Source organism: Daucus carota, chromosome 3 (genome assembly GCF_001625215.2).
Source record: "Daucus carota subsp. sativus chromosome 3, DH1 v3.0, whole genome shotgun sequence".
Taxonomy (NCBI): Eukaryota; Viridiplantae; Streptophyta; class Magnoliopsida; order Apiales; family Apiaceae; genus Daucus; species Daucus carota.
The window spans coordinates 27,551,516-27,565,637 of NC_030383.2; the positions used below are offsets into that span (position 1 = coordinate 27,551,516).

The 14,122-nt window shown below is 33.1% G+C and overlaps 1 protein-coding gene across 6 annotated transcripts; it reads left to right on the forward strand.

Annotated features, from left to right (window-relative positions):
- The first annotated feature begins 205 nt into the window (after window positions 1–205).
- Window positions 206–5,231, forward strand: LOC108205936 (uncharacterized). Of its 6 annotated transcripts, none has more exons than XM_064090960.1 (15): window positions 212–1,433; window positions 1,483–1,552; window positions 1,621–1,728; window positions 1,883–1,954; window positions 2,044–2,130; window positions 2,260–2,331; window positions 2,419–2,478; window positions 2,568–2,714; window positions 2,799–2,890; window positions 2,972–3,032; window positions 3,646–3,717; window positions 3,803–3,866; window positions 3,988–4,108; window positions 4,187–4,302; window positions 4,925–5,231. In XM_064090960.1, the coding sequence occupies exons 1-12, from the start codon at window positions 1,416–1,418 to the stop codon at window positions 3,811–3,813; spliced, it is 870 nt and encodes a 289-aa protein (XP_063947030.1). In that variant the 5' UTR covers window positions 212–1,415; the 3' UTR covers window positions 3,814–3,866; window positions 3,988–4,108; window positions 4,187–4,302; window positions 4,925–5,231. The 6 variants fall into 6 exon arrangements, with proteins under 6 accessions (XP_063947032.1, XP_063947030.1, XP_063947028.1 ...); XM_064090958.1 differs by having other exon boundaries at window positions 3,988–4,071; XM_064090959.1 differs by having other exon boundaries at window positions 3,988–4,071; window positions 4,187–4,282.
- The last annotated feature ends 8,891 nt before the right edge of the window (window positions 5,232–14,122 follow it).

The following is a 14,122-nucleotide window of genomic DNA, read 5'->3' on the forward strand; positions in this document are numbered from 1 at the left end:
AAAATTTTTATTTTCTGAATAAAAATTTAATGCCTAAACTTTTATTCAGAAAAAAAAAATTTTAAAAATAAGTTATGAAGCTATATTTTTTATTTTATCAAGTTTCAGTTTTAAAAATTTTATCCCGCACAAGCTTCAGTTTAACTAATATATGACTTTAATATAAGAGCTTTTATTTTATCAAGTTTCACAGCCAAGTTGGCGAGGAGCACACGACTGAACAGCAACAACCAGAACAAGAGCAAAAAGGTTTTTCAGATATATATTCCTGTATATTCTTGAGATTACTTACATATTGATTTGGAATATATGATCACTGTACTTTTTTTACCTCTTGCCTAAATTATTTTGTCGAGAAAAATTTTACATTTTCGTTTAAAATGTCACCTGTGAATATAACTCTTATTGCAGCACACCGTGGTGAGTACATTAGTGACGACAAGGATGAAAATGTCCAAGAAATCCTAGATATGATTTCCCAAATTAAAGTATATAGTTTTTCAATTTAATCGTCATCTGATTTTAAGGCGATTCAATTATTCCAGATTTGTGGAGCAAGATGGATCATGTCAAATTTGGGTTTATAGTAATTGATGTGAAATAGGTTTACTATTGTGATTCATTTTACTGGCTTAAAACACCTGTTGGTGAGAGTGTTGCTCATCCATTTCTGTAGTTTGACAATAATTAGATTGGAACAATTACTTGGTATCAAACAATGGCCAAGTGCTTACTAAGAAGGTTTGTCATTCCTCCACTTGAATGTGTTTCATATCTGTTTTAGTATACTGTTGTAGGATAATCTTTATGTTTCATTCATTAAGCATTTTGCCAACTCCTACTTAAGCATTTTGCCAACTCCTACTTAAGCATTAAGCATTCCAGTGTTGGTGATGTAAGTTCAATAAATTGTTTTATTTTCAGTATCTTTGCTCTGTATGAATCACAGTACTCAACTAACTTCCGAAATATAATTCTTTAGAACAATGTTGTTGAGATTGGACAGAGTGGTGACACTCCTGTTTACCATAAGGCTTGCAGCAAAAAAAATAAGATGTACAGAAACAATGTAAATGCCACCTTCTTTTTGCTATGAGTGTTGTGTGAATTAAGCATCTTGCACATCTTTTATTACAGACACAGGGTTATTTCAGACTTTTAACCGCAACTTCGGATGATCCATTTTCTGCTGGGTCGTGCCCGACTTGAATACAGATGTTTTCAACACAAACCGGGTCGCTCCATCACATCTGGGTCGAACACACTGCAAAACTCTCACACAATCAGTTTCCGATCAGTTCCGCGAAATAAGGCGTGTGATTAGGTTATCTTCAAATTTCAAATGTGGAAGTTAATGGCCTCCCACTATTGCTATTACCGTGGACAAGGTGAAATCAAACCTGCATCAGTTTGTGATGGATCCGTTAGGTTTGTACTCTCCGCTGCTAATGAAAATCATGTCGTGGATCATCCCCTTTCTAATCTTTGCTAACTGTCGCAGGTTTGAAGCGGCGTCCTCTTTCTCCGCTGTCACCGTCGTCTCTACGAGAGAGTGAGACTCTTTAATCCGTCATCAATCTGAATTATAGTTTCAACCCTCATCATTTTGCGTGATTGCAGGGCAGAGGAGACGTTGTGGTGCTCACGACTCCACCGATGGGAACGGAAGCCTGCTTTGCAAAGAGAACCAGAACCCACTTCGGAAAGCACAAACCTTTGGTTCTGGAGGTACACCAGTTTATATATAGCTTTATAGCTTTATGGTATTTGTGTATAGCATAGTCCAACACCTGTAGAGTCGTGAGACAAACCCGTGTTTGTGTTTTACTAAGAGTATTTCAGATTAAACCCTGGATATCATATATTTTTGACGTCTGTGAAGGTAATACCATACCGGGTATTTTGCACAAGGGCAGCCTAAAGACTTCCCAATGTTCTGGTCCAAGCACGGCGGGTAGTGGTTCAGTACTTTGACATCTCAGTGTTTGGTAACTGTTGTTCATTCTCCCGTATAATCTTGATTCATTTTATATTTTATTGTAGAAAGCGTAGTCAATTCAGAAAACCAACACAAGTATTTGAAGGAAACTTGCCCCGCTGAAAGGAAATCTTTTCTTGGGAATAGAGGAGGTCAGTGTTCTACCTCTGTGATGTTCCTTTGCATATTACTTGATTAATTGATTGCATACAGTCTTTGTTAACCATCATGGTCGAACACATTCATCTCTGAATAGCGTTGTGTGGTTGTAAATTATGCAGAAAACAACCCGACCAGAATACCTATTTCAAGAGGTAATGATGATGTGAACCCTGGTAGTGGAACCTCTTTCGGTAACTTTAACACCTCAAGCATCACATTAATCAGTGTGACCTCTTTTTTTAGAACAGAATGACATGTAGTTTTCATTCCACACACAGGTACTACTGATGACTTTTCCTCTCCTTCGCAGAGGAGGTTGCGTGACGTTGATTTGTCTGGTATGACAATGAGGAATACTTCCAACCAAGCTCTCATGACGATGTATGTTATTCGTGGTTTTCAGGACTAACCAACCGTGTTTTTGCAGCTGTTACTCAACGAACACCCCTGGCCCGGCTTATAGCGATACAGTCAAATAAGCAGAGCGTGAGTAACCGTTTTCAACCTACCATTTTCAACTGTTTTCAAATAAGCAGTCTCAAGGCTTCCCAGTGTTCTGTTGCAAGCACAGCGGGTATATGTTCTGTTACATGTCCTTATTGAGTGACTGTGATTGAATTTCCTTTCTAATCAATCTTGCTTTTACAATTTATGGTAGAAAGTTTTCTCCCGGCAGAAATCGACAAAACTATGTCAGAGAATCGCGCCCTTCTCATGGGAAAACATGTGGTCAAAATACTAATTACTCAGGTCTTATCTAATGTTATTTATACCTTATTTGTTGTTATGGGAAAAAGAGCAAGTGATTTCTGAAAAGAACCTGTACTGCAGGAGAAGCATATTAATTATGTTCGCTGTGGTCTGCTATTTCCGTGTGCTGACTTGAAGAATGGTATGTACATGTATGGAAAGGAATATATATATTTGTGGTTAATACTCTTGCTATTGGGTTTATAAAGAAATTTAAGTAGATATAGAACTCGGACTTCATGTAAGGTTGATAATTTTTTTTTGTAGTGGCCTTAAGGTATGGAAGAAACCTGCAATGGAAAATCCTGGATTTTTTATTTTAAATTAGAAGAAATCACCACCTTGCTGTAGATATAATTCCTCATACAATGTTTTTCTTTTCTTAGTAGAAATGACATGAGAGGTAGTGAAAAAGAGGTGATCGGTATAGACGGACTAAAGAGTGTTTAGAAAATGGACAAAATGAGAACAAAGTTTGTGGAGTAGAAATTAGGAACTTTAGTTAATATCCTAACAGATTAGTTCTGTTTATTCTACTGTCCTGCCAAAGATTCTAAGTGCTAACCAAATACAAGATTAGGAATTAGCAGTACAAATGGATAAATATAATATAAACACCTATTCAGATTGTGAACCACTGACACTTTTTTGTGCCAAATCAATTCTTGATTTTAATCATTTGTCGCAGAAACGCGGTTAGTTATTATAAGATCAAATTAAGTTATATAATACAGTCTATAACAATTTTAATCCAGGTTTATGCCTTGGAACTCCAACTCTCGCCTACAATTCATGCCAGATGCCATTACATTCTACCCAAGCATCAGGTGAAATACACTTTTGTGGTTTTCAGATTTTATATTTGCTCATAACTTCTTTAGTTACCTGATGTTACTTACTGCCATGACAAAGCTTGCGCTTAGTACACCATCTGATCTTCAGTACAATAAGCCTGGAAGTGTTGGCCATGCATCAGGTAATGCCATTTTCCACATCTTATGTGTAGCTATATTCGCTCAACCAAATAATAATAATAAATGTCTTACACCAAATATATTGCATCTTTGCTAAGCATTGCGCTGACCAAATATATGCAGGTTCCAGTTCGACTTTTCAGACACAATGAATACGAGAGATTTTTAACAACACCTTTCCCTTATTATGGAGCTTCATTCACTACGGTAACACTCTGTCCAATTAGTACTCATATTTGTGATGGTAGCATGCACATAAACTCCACCCTACTTTAATGTTGTTTAAAATGAAAGTGAGACAATTGTATGTTGATAATTGCAGATGGTGGCTTTCTTCTTAGCATCACATCCCTTTATAACAAGTGAAATAGTTCTACGTTGGAGCAAACTTTTACAATATCTTTTTGCTTTGTTTAAGGTGTGGCATGTATACTTATGGTATGTTTCTTCCCTGTCTGGGCTGTGAGAATTTTGTTATGCCTATCTTTAAACCACCAGACATCTCTGTTGCAGTAGAGTATGGAATTGTAGAGATTATGTTTCATGCCTCTCTATATGATTTCAGTGCTTTCGGCTGACTTTGAAATTGACGAAGAATTAAATTGAGATTTATATAAAAACATCACTTAGATTAGTCTTGATTGGTTAGGATTTTCATAGAGACCTATTATTCCTCGCTAACTTGATTATAATTTTAGTTACAGAGGGAAACATGGTCTAACATATAATCTTGATAGATTCTCTCTTTGGTGTCTTTTATGATAATTATTATGTGTCTACACAAGATGACATGATTGATATCTTGACACGCTTATTACTTGATTTTTTTCCTCAAGTAGTTAGTCTTTGCCATGAGTTTGGTCATGTGGTATGTTTAACCACTACGTGAAACATGTAGGCTGATAATAGTTCTATGTTTCTCCCCTGTCAGTGCTGTGAAATTTCTGTTATGACTATCTGTGCTCAACTAACAGGTCCACCATAGGCATTGTTACTGGTTCAAACTGAGATGTTCTTTTGCTAGGCTTATCACTGATAAATTTATATTTCCAAATTCAAGGTAGTTCTGTCAGGGCTGCCGAAAGTGGTGCAGTGTGTCCCTGATCCAAGTTTGCTGAAATGAACAAGCCGAAGTGACTTGCTCAGCCCCAGAAACCAATGCCACTGGGATGCTCTCTGAACTAAAATTGGTAGCACACCACGGTATATTGCAACTGTCTTGGTCATACGAATGACCAGATTCTGCATAAAGAGGTTGTGGCTATCTCTGATATGCAATTTTCTATTGTTATGAATTACGGAGTGTTTATTTCTTCAGTTCAAATGCAGGCTTCGGCTACAATTATAAGAATTTTCAGTTGCTTGCATTATTCATTTTAAGTTAATCTGTTTTTATTTTAAAGTGATTTTAAATTAATCTGTCTTTTATTTAAAAGTTTCTAGCCATAGGCATGAAATTACTTAATTTACAGAAAGTGCTAATATATATAAATCATGTAGCTAGATATCCAATTTACAAATGTCTAAATTATTTTGACATATCAAATTTTTTTAACATTTGCAATACAAAATAACAAATGATAGTGTTTTATATTTTAAGACGCTATTAAATTTTGAATTTTTTAAAATATTATTGTATAGAAAATAATTTAAAAAATGAGCGTAGTAGTATGGACAAAATTGCATTAACTGAAAAGTTATAAAAAGAATTATGCAATGTTGTTTTGGATCACATTGTATTCCGAACTTTTAAAAATTAAGGATTGTCTTCTTTACACATAACTTAAGGTCACTAAAAGAAGTTGATTTCTCATTATTTGAAAAACTTCTTTTTTCAACTCTAAAATTTATAACTTATAGTTTTTTCTTTAGAAGAAATTAGAAAAAAAACATTAAATTTTAATTAGAAATTATAAATTAAAATAACTATTTTAGCAAGAAATTAGAAATTAAAATAACTATTTTAACAAATTACCGATTATTAAATAATAATTTTTCGATCTCATTATCTGTGTGCGTAGTAGTACGGTGTACGGACAAAATTGCTTCAAATTGCATTAACCGAAAAGTTACAAAAAGAATTATACTATGTTGTTTTGAATCCCATTTTATTCCGAACTTTTGAAAATTAAAGATTGCCTTCTTTACACATAATTTAAGGTCACTAAAAAGAAATATAATTTCTCATTATTTAAAAAAAAATTCAACTCTAAACTTTTAATTTGAAATTATAAATTAAAATAACTATTAAATTGTTATTTTAAAAAATTGCTGATTATTAAATAATACTTTTTTGGATCTCATTTTGCTTCGAACTTTCAAAAATAAAAGGTCGCCTTTTTCACACAAAATTTAATGTGTCTAAAAAAATAAATTTTCACTATTAAAAAGAATTTTTGGTTCAAACTATACTTTATATTTTTTTCGTTTTTTTCCGAAATAAATGAGAATAAATTGAACTATAGTACCTTCTTTAGCCACCTTAAATTATGTGTAAAAAATCAAAATTATAATTATAAGAAGACGGAAAGAATAATAGATTATTATGAATAAGTTTTTCACTTGGTAAATACGCTATTTTAAATACAGATCCAAATTGGTGTATAAAACATAATATGAAACTATAAATAAGACATAAAGTTTATTAATTTCTTCACAATATCGTCCAAAATAATACATTCCTCTATAAAAAAAATATTTTACAAATATTTTAGAGATACTATTATTTTTAAAATATTTCAAAAAAAAAAAAACTCAGCAAATCGTTTACTTGGGACAGGCCAGCTTGACCATCTGAATATAGACCAACATTTGGGCTAATTAGGAGGACATTTGGAATAAATAACTAGGTACATCGTTCCCTTGATGAGTGGGATGTAGACGATTTAAACCGACTTTTAATATATACGAGAATCAATGACAAAGTTTATGCTCCGATCCAAAATTACGAGGATTCATTGTCTATCATTATAAATGTTTAAATCGATATTTAACATATATGAACTCCTAAAACTTATACTCAATCTCGAAATTACAAGGATTCACCGTCTATCACTAAAAATGAAGTCGCCACATCATACAATAAGAAAAAAATAATTACTTTTAGATTTTTAATTACCAAAACATATTATTGTAAATATAAAATATTTATTATAATTACACATAGTGATGTTTTGTTGAGGATTCTTATTGACTTCAATTTTTTATCATCTTAGAATATGTGGTAAATTATTTAAGTACATCCAAGTATTTGAAGCACGCGACGGTTGAAGTGTGTTCTTTATTCTACAATTTTGATCAATTTTTAATGTTTAAATAAGTCAATTATGCTTCAACATTGTTAATCTTGGTTAAGATTATTATTTTTATTATGCACGTGTTTGGTGGTCTTTAACTCAGGTTTGAGTTATTGATCAATGAAGAAAATGTTAAGGTGAATAACAGGCTGTTTTTTTAGTGTTGACGTCATGTCTCTGCTATTAGTGTGTCGGAAACTTCCAACACAACATCTTCTATTGATAATATAAGCATTTTATTATGCAAAATACTCCATATAAGACATAATATTATTTCCTGGGATAAAAACTTTACTTGCAGAGCTCTGTCGTCAAGTTTTCAGAGGGGAATGACACACCATCAACCTCAAAATCTTCTTCCAAAAAAATGAAAGTGGTTGGTTTATTCTTGATGCCTAATATTCCCTCATTCATTACACGCATGTGTTTATTTAAAACTTAACCGATTACATCCACTCTATAAAAATGCAGGAACCGTGAGTTCCACTGATGCTAATAAAAGGTGATTTTATTTGTTGCTTTTCACGATTTGCATGAGGAGCTCTCCCTTGGATTCTCCACTTCCATTTCTGCATTTCAGTTATTATTATTATTATTATTATTATTCTTTACTCAATGGATATTATTAAATTTACTGGTGTTTGTCTAAGAATTTCTATTTTTGTTAAGAAGTTCCATTTGACTGGAGTATTTAGGTTTTAAAGTTTTCGAAACAAGAAGTCTTTCGATTCAGTGGTTTTATGAGATAGCGTTTTTCCAATGAATTCCTAAAAAGATTTAGATGCCGATCTAATAACACAACTATGGTATATACGTTTCGTAAAATTGTGGAATCATGGAGTTAGAATAAGGGACACGTAACAATATGCAGTGAACATGTGATTATTGGATGTGTACATATAAGTTAACAATTATAAAAATACGAAAGTAACATACATTACCCGTGTGCGAAGCACGGGCAAGATATACTAGTGTTAATAATCAGTGACTACGATAGTATTATTTCCGATAATTCATTTAGTTATTTGGTTTTCACGTATTAATTCACTGGATGTGTCCCTGCATATACATTGCTTCAAAAATTATACTCCCTCCGTCCCCTCCAATTCTTATCATTTGGAGGGGAGTGTTCGACACGCATTTTAAGACTCATTAAAAATATAGTTCTATAACTTATTTTTAAAATTTTTATTTTCTGAATAAAAATTTAATGCCTAAACTTTTATTCAGAAAAAGAAAATTTTAAAAATAAGTTATGAAGCTATATTTTTTATGAGCCTTAAAATGCGTGTCGAGCATTCCATTTCAAATGATAAGAATTGGATGGGACAGAGGGAGTATATATTAAAATTGAATGGGTTTGTCTAGTGTGTCACATGCAAATTTTATATTTTTCAAAGATTTTGATTGGTGTGCTATATGCAGGGTCCACCATTATTAAAATATGAGAGCCAATCAAAATCTCTCAAACATATAAAATTCCCTCCTTAGCATGTGCTGATGGACACACACTAGAAAAACCGAAATTGAATTATTAGTATATTATTTTTAATAATTAATATATATTATTATTATTGTTGATAAATCTTTTTTGTGTATAAAATTTAAAATATAGAAGAGATTTTAATAATATATTTAGTTTAAATTATAATAAAATATATGATTTAGTTTTAATAAATCATATATAGTTATATTTAAATCAAACACAAAATATTTACATGATATGTAATCAAACTAAATATTTATGTATATGTGTGTGTATAATTTACTATTTTGATAAGATGAACTTTCATTTAACTGTTATATTTCTGTATATTAAATTTTACTTTTATTTTTTCATACAATTATTTAACAACTATTAAAAATTTAAATTAGCAGAAAAAAATGAAATTATGTTCGACATTACATTAATAAACAATACCAATTCAACATTCAGTTACTAATTATGACATATATTATAACCAAATAAAAAAAATAATATTTTATTTTTTTTAGATGTATATTTTTTGTAAATGAAAATTCTAAATATATTTTAATTTTTTCTATAGATAATTGATATTCACTACGTATTAGATTATTATTACAAAAAAAAAAAAGCACACTCAATAAAATAAAAAGTTCATGAAAAATTCCGAACAAAAAAAAAGTCTTACGAATAAATCCACATATTTACTCTCTCTGTGCCGGTGAATTATATATGTTTGGTAGAGAGGTCTTGACAGATATTTTAAAATTCTTATAAAATATAGTTTCATAACTTATTTTATTTTTTTCTCAGGGATTAAAATATAATTTTTAAATTTTTATTCAGAACCAAAGAAAATTTAAAAATAAGTAATAAAACTATATTTTGTGGAAATCTTTAAACGCGTGCCAAGAAATGAAACAAAACTATATTTCCAAACTTTCTTTTCTTGCCTTCTTTCTCTTTCTGAGTCTCATCACTTTCTCCTTCAATCACCATTGCCTTCTGGACCACTTCAGCATATGTGGCCAATGCAAAAGCAGCCACTCTGCTTCGTAGCTAAGGCTTCAATCCTTGTTGAAATCTCTTTGCTCTTTTCTCGTCCGTGTCCACATAATCTCCCACGAACCTTGCTAATTCTGTAAATTTCTTCTCATATTCTCCAACAGTCATTCCTTCTTGCTTCAACTTGAAAAACTTCAACTCCATTTGAGTTTGCATATACATTGGAAAATAATTGTCTAAGAAAATCTTCTTGAATCTATCCCAAGCAATAACTTCACCTTCTTCCAAAGTACGGGCTGACTCCCACCAATAATTCGTTCACCTTTCAGAAAATAAGATGCATACTCAACTTTCTTCTCATCGGTTACAACAGCTAGTGTGAAAGCTTTCTCCATCTCCTTAAGCCAAGATTGAGCTTCAACAGGGTCTTGAGTTCCTCGGAACTCGGGTGGTTTCACAACTTGAAAGGTTTTGAAGGTAGTAGGTGTTGGTGGAGGTGCTTGTTGTTGTTGCTGGAGTTGTTGTTGAGCAAGGGTAACATATTGTTGGTGAAGAAGTTGCATAAGTTGAGCCAAATTTAGTGGTGGTTCTTCGGTATTCTCAGTATTGGTGTTGCGGGTTCTTCGAGGAGGCATGATTCTGAATGTAGACAAGAAAAGCTTATTCACAGTTCAATATATACATACAAGTTATATCAAAGGGTAAATATTAGGCATCAAGGTATTATTCAAGGGTTATTCACAATGTAAAGGTCTATTATTGTTATTATGGCATGATGGTATGTGTGTATTTATTAGAGTCTAGAGTATCACATCACAAGGGTATAATTATGTGGTCAAGGTCATATTCATGGTATATTGGAAAGTCTAAACATGTTCAAGTTCTAAGGGATTAATATGGCAAAATCTGTCTAAGCATGGCATATATAATGGTAATATGATGGCAAAATGAAATAGATATGATAGTCAAAATGCGAAATTAAACATTAAGTCGAAATAAAGTACAAGTCAAAGTACTAACAGAAATAAAGTACGAATAAGTCTTCCCGAAACAATCCGGGGTACAAAGTACGAATGGAAAGTCAAAGTACTGATAACGTAATGATGGAATAAATAGACTAAATGATAGTATAGGAGGATGATGATGCTGGCGAAGCTGGTGGATTTGCCACGGGCTCACAGAGACTACTAATCACACGGCGGAGCTCGTTGGTAATGGCGGTAAAATTGATACGGCTCTCTCGCTCGCGATAGGGTGGAATTGTTAGGGTTATACTGAAATATTCGTTTGAAGTATATAACAATTATTAGAGAATCTTGAATGCATGTTTTCACATTGTCTGTATATTATATATTGTAGACAATCTAGTATCAAATGGGATATGAAAGATTAGATTGTCAGACTCCTTATATAATATGATAAAGGTTCACAGTCGAGGTGGTGTTAGACAAACCACTGGAACGGCTGAAGTATTATTTGGAAATAGTTTATCTTGACTATTGAATAATACTTATATACTTTGTGTATATTGAACGGGATCAAAATAGTAGAATAATTGTTTCTTTAATTCTGACAATAAAGAACTAAGATTCTATGATGTTATTAATGCTTAGTTCTTAATCTGGATATTGTGATTGACACTTGTATTTAATGCACATGCCTTGACTCATAAGTTAAGTAATTTATTTTAAATTACGAATTTATGTATTGGACAATGACATTATATACAGAGTGGGATATTGACTATAGAAGGAAACCGTGTCCGAAAAATATATTCGGGTGATGATGTTCTCTTGAAAGCTCATAAAGGTAATTATGCTTTAGTCCTGCAGGCAGAGTCGTTCTTGCATAATTATAAGGTTGAGTGGATGATCAAGGATAAAAGATATTGATTAAATTAATTGTCAGAAATTAATTTAATTAATGGACATGCGATATCTTAAACATGGGGAATTTATAAGCAATTAATATGGGAGCTGAATTAAATAATTAATTTACGGAATTAGGAAAGGTAGTGCAAATATTAATTCTATAGTGGATTGAATTAATATTTAATGACATTGGGCCTGGCCCGGAATGTCATTAGAAGGCCTGACGTAATGGTCCATGATCCCTACTGTAGCCTATATATATTCTCGTTCCCCTAAAGCTGAAAAACACACCAAAACGAATTCATCCTAGAGTATGAGAGAGGCAGACGTTTTTCTCAAGGAGACAGCTAGGGTTTTGGGTTTTCGGAGCTTTAAAGAGAGGCACACCTTGGGAGATCGAAGGCCACACTTCGTCCAAGTAGAATCAGGAAATACAATAGAAGACGTGGATTTGAATCGCTTACGCCGTAGCTATTAAGGTTAATATTCTGTTCGAACTTTTAATTAGTATCATAAAACGCAGGACCAAGGTCCGATTGTTCCAACAATGGCATCAGAGCCAGGTTGCGGTTCTGCGATTTATGATATGTAGCCCATGTCATGATTATTGTTCGCACAAAATCACGTAAGTGTACGTGGTCACAAGTAGTATAGAAATTCAAATTCAGTTCGTTCCCACAGAGACTGGTGTATTCAGAAATATGCACTTATGCACTGATGTATGATTATTATTCAATGCTTGGACAAATAACAATTTGGTTGGTTTTATCTAAATTAACTAAATCAAGTCGAATTATAACTATGATAATTAAAATCAAATTACTATGAGAATAAAACAAGGAGTTCTAGCTTCATTAACAACTTCATTCATAATTATGCCTATATTCGATTGTAATGGTTGATACCTAATCAGATAACACAAGACTGATACACACTAACTGTCGTTATACGTGCACCATACTGTTACACATCCACAATTAAGATAGAAGGTAAACAGACACCAATTATGCTTAGACCCTATATGTCTATAGAATTTGAAAACATAATGGTTGAAGATCAAGTTATCTATCAAGATTACATAGGGCGATGCAAGATGGGTAAAATCACTTCACAAGTCATGTTATCGAACACAAAACCTATGCTTGCATAGGAAGTTCTAAATCTATATATCTACTGTCGCTTCAATAAAGATTAACAAACAATCTAAGATGTTAGCTACGCATCCAAGACGAATAAGCACAACCAATACGAGGAAATCAAACCATCACATATGAATAAGACAAATTAATTACTGAAATCCATCGATAAATCCGCTAAAACCCCATGACAACGATTAGTTCATAATCGAACTACTCATCATCATGGGTTCGAATGTAAACATTATACTAGATGTCTAAAACAAATACGAAAGTACTAGAGTAAGAGTTATGCAACAAAACCAAACGAGCATCCACAATTACGCCTGATATGGGTCTGGAATTGGCCCTAAAAATTATTGGGTTATTTTGAGCCCGGGTCTGATTAAAGGCCAGAATATAAGGCCCGGATTCTGGGTTTATCACCCAAAATTCATGGCTAGCAGATTGAGGTTATAAAAAGCCCGTTGGGCATCCATGTTTGAGAAACATGGGTTGCCCAAACTCAAGGCACGAGCCCCCAGCCCGGTCAGGGCCCAGAACTCGAATCCTAGTCCTACTAGGAGTCTGACTGACGAGTCCAGGACTCCGAGAGTCCTACAAGAACTCTGAATTTCGTGGATAACTATCTAGAGTCCTAGATAACCTCCAGTAGCTCAAGATAAGGATCAGAGTGTAGGAACAATCGGACCTTGGTCCTGCGTTTTATGATACTAATTAATAGCTCGAACAAAATATTAACCTTAATCGCTACGGCGCAAGCGATTCAAATCCACGTCTTCTACTGTATTCCTTGATTCTCCTTGGACGAAGTGTGGCCTTCGATCTCCCAAGGTGTGCCTCTCCTTCAAGCTCCGAAAACCCAAAACCCTAGCTGTCTCCTTGAGAAAAACGTCTGCCTCTCTCTGACTCTAGGATTAATTCGTTTTGGTGTGTCTTTCAGCTTTAGGAGAACGAGAATATATATAGGCTACAGCAGGGATCATGGATCATTAGGTCAGGCCTTCCAATGACATTCCGGGCCAGGCCCAATGTCATTAAATATTAATTCTATCCACTAAAGAACTAATATTTGCACTACCTTTCCTAATTCCGTAAATTAATTATTTAATTCGGCTCCCATATTAATTGCTTATAAATTCCCCATGTTTAAGATATCGCATGTCCATTAATTAAATTAATTTCTGACAATTAATTTAATTAATATCTTTTATCCTTGATCATCCACTCAACCTTATAATTATGCAAGAACAAATCTGCCTGCAGGACTAAAGCATAATTATCTTTATGAGCTTTCAAGAGGACATCATCACCCGAATATATTTTTCGGACACGGTTTCCTTTTATAGTCAATATCCCACTCTGTATATAATGTCATTGCCCAATACATAAATTCGTAATTTAAAATAAATTATTTAATTTATGAGTCAAGGCATGTGCATTAAATACAAGTGTCAATCACTATATCCGGATTAAGAACTTAAG